Genomic DNA, 9,505 nt, shown 5'->3' on the forward strand with positions numbered 1-9,505 from the left:
TATGGTTAGAACACTTTCCAAACAGTGCATCACTTAACAAATCTGAGGTAGAACATTCAAAACAATTATAATAAAATATTTTTTCAGTAAAATGAAGAAAATATTTTTTCAATCCTTTTTCCTCATGGAAAAAAAAAAGTCTTAATTGAAAAATTAAGTGCAGATTTGTTTGTCAGATTAATTAAATTGAACATTTATTGAACATTTGTTACATTTATATTGAGGAAAATTCATTATTATAATAAAAATTTCAATAATTATCGTTATCATTTTATTGCCCAGTCCTAGCTCTATGGTGTGATGAGACCACTTTCTGTAACAGAAAACTGTTTATGCTGTCGTAAGGCCAGATTGAGCTCTCTCAGGCCTTGAGGGAGTCCAGTTTGTTGATGCTTCCGAATGACTGGAAGTGACCTCTTGCTGTCTGAAAGCTGTTCGATCCTGGTGCCACTAAGGTTGTGGGACAGGTTAAAAGACAGCTCTGGGACCAACAAAACTCGGAGGGAAGTCTGTCTATATCTACTTTCTGTCCAGGATATGACCTCTTCATGACCTGTCGTCTGCCATCCGGACCTGACTCAGCATAGTGAATTCCCCTTATCATCCTCTGTTAAAGCCCCTCATCTAGATTTTAAACTTGACTTGCTGAGTTGCCTTAAATGGGTAATTCTGCTTATTATATTTAGTTAACCTCTTTTTTTTATTCAGCACAGTGGTAAAGCTGTTGTCTTTTTGAAAACTGCAGACTGTCAGAGGCTTTCGACTGATTTACCTACGATCAAGATGATCTCAGGAAATTTAAATCCAAGCCCAAAATAACTTCAGAAAATCACAATAGAATACCAGTCAATACCAGAAACCAAACCAGATCCAGCATACACAGCAAGCTGAGGAATACAGAAAATGGGAACATAAGAAAGCCTAAAAGCAAGATATTGCTATTTCTAAAAAAAAGTATACATCCCAAACAATTGCATTCACCCAGTTAAGTCAGAAAATGTAACATCCACAAATGAGACTTGGTAAGGAGCTCATAGCTCATTGCAAACAACTGATTGTAACTCATGTTCATTTAAGTACTGTGTAGGTAATTATGAATAATTAGTTAGCAGGTAATTAATAACGCAGTGTTTCTCTGTGTCATAAACACTCATCAACAATCTTTTTCTGTCTGGTGTAATGGCATCATATTCCTCATGATGCACTTAGGTTGAATCACTGAAACTCTCTTCTACATGTTGGCGAACGTGTTGCTAAAACATTAACCCAGACATTTATCTAGGTTAATTTTCCCCTTTCCCTCTTTTCTTTTTTATGCAGTCATTATGACTGAGACAGTTCACCTGCAGGGGGTTATTGGTTAATGCATATAAGCAAATGTACTTAAATGTAGTTTGGGTCTGCACATGGAACAGGCTGAGTAAATTAATATTGACGGTTGAGGCTATGTTTTAACATATTTGTATGGATAACTATTTTTGTCCCACACAAGAGCACTAATTTATGAATATTTTGTGGATGCATATTTTTATAAAATTATGGCTTTGTTGGTATGCAATTTAGCTTTCTTTCTTTGTCCAGAAGTGCCTTTCAAAATGGTTGTAGAGGAAGCCTCCTGCAGTTTGGCTTTCACATAGAGCAAAGAGGAAAAACCTGATAAAAAGCATGAGGAGGAGTTTTATCACACTCTGCTGCTGCCACCCACTGGCCTCAGAGGAGAATGAATCATTTTGTTCATAGTTAAGTGTATTTTGGTAAATTATTCTTAAATGAAACTCGGATAGGTGCCTTGGGCTTTAAACTTCATTAACGTGTAGGGTCATAAGAGATATGCATTGTCATCTTAAATTTGCCAAGACCTTTACCAACAAATAATGAGGGCAAGGGAATAAATTTGGTTAGCATGTAAATAAGCATCCTTGTTTGGACTTACCTTACAAACCATTTTAAAGCAGGTACGTAATTGATATCTTTTCTCACACTGTACATCAGGCCAACAAGTGATTTTAGTGTTAGGGTCTAATTTCCTTTGTAGGCTAAAATATGTAATGCAAAGATAATACTCACATAATGCCATATTAACTGTGTTTTGCCATGTAAGTCTTGTTATGTGATTGACACACTCGTCGTTGTCTGACTACCGCATATCTTGTGTTGGTAGGTTTGCTGTATGTTGATAGGGTAGTGTTTTTTGTCTCCAGTGTCTTTGTGTCTTTCAGAGATTTCAATGCCCTTAAATAGTATAATCATCTCCGAGTTGCATCAAATGAACGAATGAACAATATGTAAATGACTGAGAGTACTGCTGCTGCCGTCAAAAAGCCCTTGTAGACCACCTCTTGGAGAAGTGTATTCTGTGTCATGTTCAGGCCTTGCAACTGGAAACCTAAGTGCGGATCATGTAAATGTGTTATGGCTGTAGTTGTACCACAGTAATGCCCCCATCTTTATGCTGGAGTATGGCTGCAGATTAGAGTAACTCCCCCAACCCTCACTCCAGCAGACTCTGCATTCGCCTCATATCAGCCAGTAAATTCCTCATTGTTGCAGCCTCCATTCCAGCTCTGCAGGGAGTCTTTCTGAGCTAGCTTCTCCATCTCATTCCCACTCTCCCATCCTGGTGCTCTGTAAGGAGACAGAATGACAGCGTTTTTGTATCTGCTCGCACACACACACACACACACACACACACACACACACACAAAAACACACACACATACACATACAGGGAAAGGCTTAAGCAGGCTACGCCTAGCATAATGTGTCTGCTGCCCCAAGGAGACTGAGTGAAGGAGGCCAGTACAGAGCCTGTACAGAGATGTAATAATCCCATGCGGGATCAATAGCAAGGTGCAGCCACATGCCTGTACGCGCATACCATCACGTCTGTGGATCAGAGAGAAACTGAACAGCACAGATAGTCATCCACCATCCCCTTTAAGTGATGTCTTTCAATATCTCTGCTGTCACTGACAATGACAGGGATTTAGTCTCAGAGGACAAGAAGTGAACGTTAAACATGGAGGATGACAAGGAGAAAAGGGAAGTTGTTGACAAACTGAGACACTCAAAACATGAGATGACTTCTGGATCACCACAGCTCTCAGCATAGTGGTGTAGCACAAGGCAACGTTTTTTTTTATTTTTTATCATATGTAAGAGCAATTCTGTTGTGGTAATACGAAGACTTTAGAAGAACATGATAATTATGGTTGTCTGAAACAAGCAAACAAAAACACTTTATCATGACTGGTTATGTCATTTGAAGATTACACATTTCTTTTTATAAGCCACCTAACATTTATATTCACTCAAAGTTATCAACTTCACTTTCTGATTAAGCTGTTTTATCTACATAAGCCTTATTATTATATCAACAAAGAAAAAATCCTTGAGATTACAAAATATTTCAACTGGCTGTTTAATTTTTCCCATGCCATAAAATGATACTCTATAGTCTCTGAAGCTTTTTCATGCACATTTTTTCTATCCTTGTCTTGCCTATGTGTCTTGACCTCTCCATTGCAATCATGAAGTCTTATTGGGTCAGTGATTAGGATTTGATGAGAAGTGAGCCATTGGGGCATCAGTTGCTCACAGTGCACGGACTATTAACTAGCCCTGCATGCACATGTGCACACATCTGCAGTCCCCCAGCCTTCTTTTTTCATCTCTCCAGAGGGACCCAGTTAACCTGTCGCTGCATTAAAGAATACTGATAGGCTGCTAAAAGGTTAGGGCGCTCTAATTGAGTTGTAAAGCGGTTGTTGGGGAGGTGATGACATTTTTCAGTGCTGTCCTGTGTTACAGGGATCTGCAGACATGCTAGGCCGAGTGCAGGGAAAGTGCAAGGACACTGCATTCCTTAAGCCTCTACTGCTTTGGCAAAACAGTGCCACTTACCAAAACAAAGTCGGTTGTTGTTTCCTCCCACTTTTATTTTACACCCAAGTTAAGAAGATAGGGCTGTAACTAACAATTGTTTCCATTCTTGCTCAATCAATTCATTGTTTGGTTTATAAAATGTCAGCAAATAGTAAAAAAAATAAAAATAAAAAAATCCATCACCAGTCCCTAGATCCCAAGTGCAGTCTAAGTCCTCGGACATCTGGCTTTGTCCAGCCAACAAAACCAAAAATATTGAATTCACATAAGATTAAGAAAACCAGAAAACATTCACATTTTTGCATGACATTAATACACTTTCTGTTGATCAGCTTAAAGGAAAACATATTCTCCACAGTAGAGCCTGGAGCTGGTCAGTACTTAGTTTCTTGCTTAAAGAGCAAAGTGAATTGTGACAGAAAAAAGGCCCTACAGTGTAACCAAGTGCAACCATTGTTCTATTGTTATTGCTGAAATGTGCCAAACTCTGAACTAATCATTTACTAAACCTAACGTTTTGTTTTTTATTTTTTCATTAGAAAATTCTACAACTTCTGCCTGAGAAAATCTACAACCGATGGCAGTTTCACAGCATAGGTATGTATGTGATACATATGAAATACTCTGCACTACCATGAATGCTAAGATTTCTTTCTGATGCATCTGACAGTTACTATACGGTAAGTGTTATATATTGTACATGGCTTTCCTCCTTAAGCTCCTGTAACCTCTAAGATACACTTTAGGACAAAAAATGTCACCACAACTATGCCTAAGCCTTCCATAATGAAGAGAAAATAATTAGTCTTAGAAGGGGATGGAAATATAAATGCAAATGAGCACTTCATTTGAAATGCAAATAAGTAATTGAATTATGCTGGCATGATTTCAGTCCCACGCAAGAAAGGAAAACCCTTGCAAGAAACGATAACCCCTATTATAACTGTTGTTTGTCAGCCGTTGGCAGCAAAACAGTCTACGGTCTAGATCGCCATTGTAGATTGGCCTTCCCCTCAGGCTTGTAATTCCAAATATCATCTGGGGTTGAATGGCCCAGACAAATGCACCATTTTGTCAGTCACTGGACAACAAATCATAACAGGTTTAAGGCTGCCTCTTGGCCTTTTTTCTGAACTCGCATAGAATTCTCTTTGGCCCTCATCAGTTCGTGTGTCACCGGTCAAGATGCTGTGCTGTCACTATGTACTTTGCTTTGAAGAACGTGTGGTCGTGGCTGGATAGCTTCTCGCCATACCTGAGTTTTAATTGAATTGCCAAGATTTTTTTCTTTCACATAATTTTTACACACACATTCTGGATTCTACATCCAGTAGCATTGCTGAAATTATTTCAGTGCCCCGGGACAAATTCCTTGTGTTGGTTAGGGTAGGTCAGGAATGACATGAATGACTTGTAGTGGTTTTGTACTTTTAAGCTGTGGATTGCAAGGTCACAGACATTTGACACAGACCATTATAAGCTGAAGAAAACCTTTTTTTATCCTCAATCTGCTTGCTTCTAAATCTTTCTGCCCTGAGCCCAAGGCCTATGAAAGGATTTCTTTACACGTTTTTGTGTCTAACAGAGAAATATTATTCATTTAACCTTATTATAAAAGCACCAGACAAACGCATTTATAAACTCACACACTCACATGCAAACATGTCAGTTTTCAGCTTTGCTAAACTTCTTCAATTCTCTGTGGCTGCCACTTAAATATGTCTGGTAGCAAATCGCTCTTGCCTCTGGAGTAGCTTACCTTTTGCCCCAACATAACCCTAATCCTAAACTTAAAATCCATAAAAGAACTAGCCAGAATTTCTTCACAGCCCACAGGGACCTCACAAGAACAGTACAGGCTGTAGAGTATGTTCTAATTCACACAGACCTCTTCCGTGCAAGGTATTTAGCAATCAGAGCAAAGTCTCATTTGATTACAGCGAAACCAGATTGCCTTCGTGAATGCATGTCGCTGCCAACTGATGTTAATTTTCATCAGGAAAATGTGAAGCCTTGCCACTCTCCCCCATAGTTTGTCAGAACCACCCATCAAGGTCAATTTGCCTCAGTGGTGATGACAAGCGGCTCCCCTCCCTATCAGCTTTGTGCTGTTTGTTGTGTCTGCTTGTTGTGTAGGAGACTACTGTTGAATGTTGGGATTGCAAAAGTGTTTGACAATTTTTTCTTTCTTCCAGGTTCTATTCTGAAAAAGCTTCTACACACTGGAAATTCATTCAAGGTGAGTGGTGTTTTCAGTGCCACACGGTATGAAAAATCACCACCTTCAAGCTGCAGGATGCACCGTAACACTAATGTGAATGTTAACGGTCAAAATCTGGCTACAAAATGGGTCACATTTAGCTTTAAAGAAGGATTCCACATATTTCTGTGTCAACAAGATTGTTAAAGTTAGCCTCTTTTGTGTATCCATTAATATGTCCCAATCTCCTCCTGTCTAGATCCGCTGTGAAGGGATCCGTCTCTTCCTGCTGTGGCTGCAGGCCCTGAGGGACAACTGTGCTGAGGAGCAGTTCCTTATCTTTGCTTGTCTGGTGCCAGGATTCCCTGCTGTGCCCTCTTCAAGAGGGCCCTGCACCCTTGACACCATTATTTACAACCCCTTTTCCAACCCCCCTGATGGTGAATATGAATGCTTCTACAAGTGTGAAAACATAGATTTTGACGTTCATTGAGCCTGTGTTGTGACTAGGGTCCTGGAACAAGCTACACTGATATGCACTGATATATACACTCAATTTTTCCTTCACGTAACTCAGGTCTTTGTATCTGTCAATCTGAGCAGCCAAGGTGGTGCCTGAGGAGATTACCCCGCTGGTTCCAGCTGTGGTAGGAGAAAAGGTTGCAGATGACCAGACCTGTTACATCCTTGAAACCCTGCTCAAGTACATGGTCATCCAGGTAATAACTAATAATACTAGGAAAGGACTACTACTACTATCATTATTATTAACCTTTATTTGTATAGCACTTTTCCAAAAATTAAACTTGAGTTTTTTACATGCAGAAAATGAAAAAGGAGTAGCAATAGGTAGTAAAGGTAATATATGCGGTACACAGATACAACTAAAAACACACCAGTAGAGAGATACTATCAAGAACATAACAAAAGTTTACATACAAGTGTGTACCGAAAAATAGGAATAAAGGGTAATACAAGATAAACACAGGAAATACAAAGACCTTTCAATGATTTCAGACTCGGCAATACATAGGGAGTCGCATAAAAGCCTGTTACTAAAAGTGTGTGTTTTAGAAGGGATTTAAAAGATGAAACAGATTCTGCTAGCCTAATTTCCTCAGGCCGGCTGTTCCAAAGTTCAGGCGCCCTTATAGATTTGAGGCTGGACATGTGGAACAACCAAAAAGGGCCTTGTTGTTATATTGTAGTGCGGGGTTGCATGTAAGATGGAGGACGGGATTCTAACTGATCAGTGGTTAAGTTGCCATGTGTAGTTGCTGATGGGGCAGACATGACCCTGATTTATCTTTTTTGCCAATTTTTGTTGGAATTACTTTTGAGGACTTTATTGGCTGTAATTTGACTGAAATGACTCAATTCATCTTTTTTAACAGTTTCAATTTTATAGTACCCTTGTGGGAGGCATCTCCTTTAAGGTTCCTGTGCATAACAGTGTTAAAAAACAAGAATAATCTGAACAAACACTGGTAATCATGGCAAAAATACATCAGCTGTGCGTTCATGGGCATGGTGTTTATGTGAGTGCTCAGGTAGTTTTTTATCCCTGACTTGTACAGCGGTAAGATGAAAATACATTGTCAGCTGTTGTGTAAAGTTGGTGTTGTTAAGTTAGTAAAGTTGGAGCTAAGTACACATGATCTTATGTGTACCTAGCCCAACCCATTTCCCTCTGTATACGTTTTGTTAGAGGAACCTTCAAACTATTGTGTTGCAGACAATGTACTGTCACTGTCTGAATGATGCTGGAACCGTCTCCTCTCCCTGTAGCCTGACCTTGTCTGCCTTTGTGCTCTTTCTGTCAGGCTTCCAGTTTAGAATGGAAGAACAAAGAGAACCAGGGCACAGGCTTCAGGTTTCTCTTCAGCCTGTTCAAGAAGTACTACCTTCCACATTTATTTCCCTCCTTCACCAAGCTTACAAATCTCTACAAACCTTTATTAGGTAAGCTGACATACAGTATATCTATATTTGTCTTTGTGCTGAAGCCTTTTCAGATTGAGCATTATGTTGCTGCAAAGGTACACACACTGTACTTAAACTCAATAGTTGCGTTTTGGGTAGTAAAACCTCAGTTTTGTCTGCTTAAGTTATATTTGGGGGGGGGGGATTCTGCAGGCTCTCATTCTTGCCGTCTTGTCCCGTTATTTGGGGACGTTATTATTATATTCCAACTTGGGTTAATTAATGTAGTTGAAGTTGCAGGCATGATCACTCAATCATGACTGGACCAAAATAGTCATGTGACACACACAGTTTGAAGACAATAAAATTGGTCAAGGGAGTAATATTTACAAAGTATAGGTACAGATGTCACTCATTAACGCTAGTTTTGGTTTCGACCCACAAGCGGCGCACTTGAAAACTGAATCACGGATAAGTTTATTAAACACGGTGACTTTATTTCAAGCGTACTGCTGATGGAGAAAGTCAGCAGAGACACATACAGAGAGAGACAGAAAGAGGCGGAGCAAGCCAGCGTGTTTGCCTTCAGATACCAGAGGTGCAGGCTAGGTTAGTGTGAGTGTGGGGAGAAGAGAAGAGGAGAAGATACAAGTAGTAAATAAACACTAAACTAAGGTGGAAAATGACCTAGATAACCTACTTTCCGCAGTTACACTGTCTTAATGAGACAGTCCGGGAAGCGTATCGTGGACCCAAGAGGGATACAAGGTATCGGTTTCAGAACTGTTACAGCCCTAGTTTATACCGTTTTGTTGTTAGATCATTACATGCAGAATCACTACTTAAACAATATTTTAGGAACCGTATTTAACAATATTCACTCTAAATTTGACTAATACAGCATGGGCTGTGTGCAAAATCAGTGAGTGAGTTGTCTTTATAAAGAAACGCTTTATATTTAACAGGTAGTAGCTTTAGCAGTAAGTTACTTTTCAAAAATTTTATATCCCCGAATTACACTTGGGGTTACTTTGCTATTAATTCATGGTATGCCTCTTGGCTCTGTGAATTGTGTGGAGTGGAAGCTTTTCAGTTAGTGAAACTGCTTATCATTAAAATGTGGGTTTTCAACTATGCAGTAACTATATAAGTTAAACTACACAAACAAATATTTATTGTTTACACTAGGAAATGGTGTATGATGTGTGCTGGTGTAATATGAGACCCTAAACAACTGATTATAAAACAGAAAGTATTACAAGTAAGCAGTATAATAATTTTATAAATACTGCTTTTTAGGTTGCCGAGTTTAATGGTTGAGTGAACACATTTTGATTCAGCTGGAAAACTCTGAACGTAGCTCACAGCAAGATATCTGGAGCGCTCTCTCTCGCTCTCTCTCTCTCTCTCTCTCTCTCTCTCTCTCTCTCTCTCGCACTTTTCACCTTTTGTCATTTTTTAACCCTCCCTCTGTCGCCATCCTTTACTCTTCTGTAT

At 39.4% G+C, this 9,505-nt stretch overlaps 1 protein-coding gene across 2 annotated transcripts in view; it reads left to right on the plus strand.

Moving 5' to 3' along the window:
• The window catches only part of ralgapa2 (Ral GTPase activating protein catalytic subunit alpha 2), a 101,040-nt gene that overhangs the window by 25,831 nt on the left and 65,704 nt on the right, over nucleotides 1-9,505 (plus strand). For both annotated transcript variants that reach the window (XM_046061740.1, XM_046061741.1), the window contains exons 4-8: nucleotides 4,425-4,482; nucleotides 6,081-6,124; nucleotides 6,345-6,525; nucleotides 6,689-6,804; nucleotides 7,909-8,047. In XM_046061740.1, coding sequence (XP_045917696.1) covers nucleotides 4,425-4,482; nucleotides 6,081-6,124; nucleotides 6,345-6,525; nucleotides 6,689-6,804; nucleotides 7,909-8,047 — 538 coding nt within the window. The remainder of the gene's footprint in view (nucleotides 1-4,424; nucleotides 4,483-6,080; nucleotides 6,125-6,344; nucleotides 6,526-6,688; nucleotides 6,805-7,908; nucleotides 8,048-9,505) is intronic.

This window comes from Micropterus dolomieu, linkage group LG11 (assembly GCF_021292245.1).
Source record: "Micropterus dolomieu isolate WLL.071019.BEF.003 ecotype Adirondacks linkage group LG11, ASM2129224v1, whole genome shotgun sequence".
Taxonomy (NCBI): Eukaryota; Metazoa; Chordata; class Actinopteri; order Centrarchiformes; family Centrarchidae; genus Micropterus; species Micropterus dolomieu.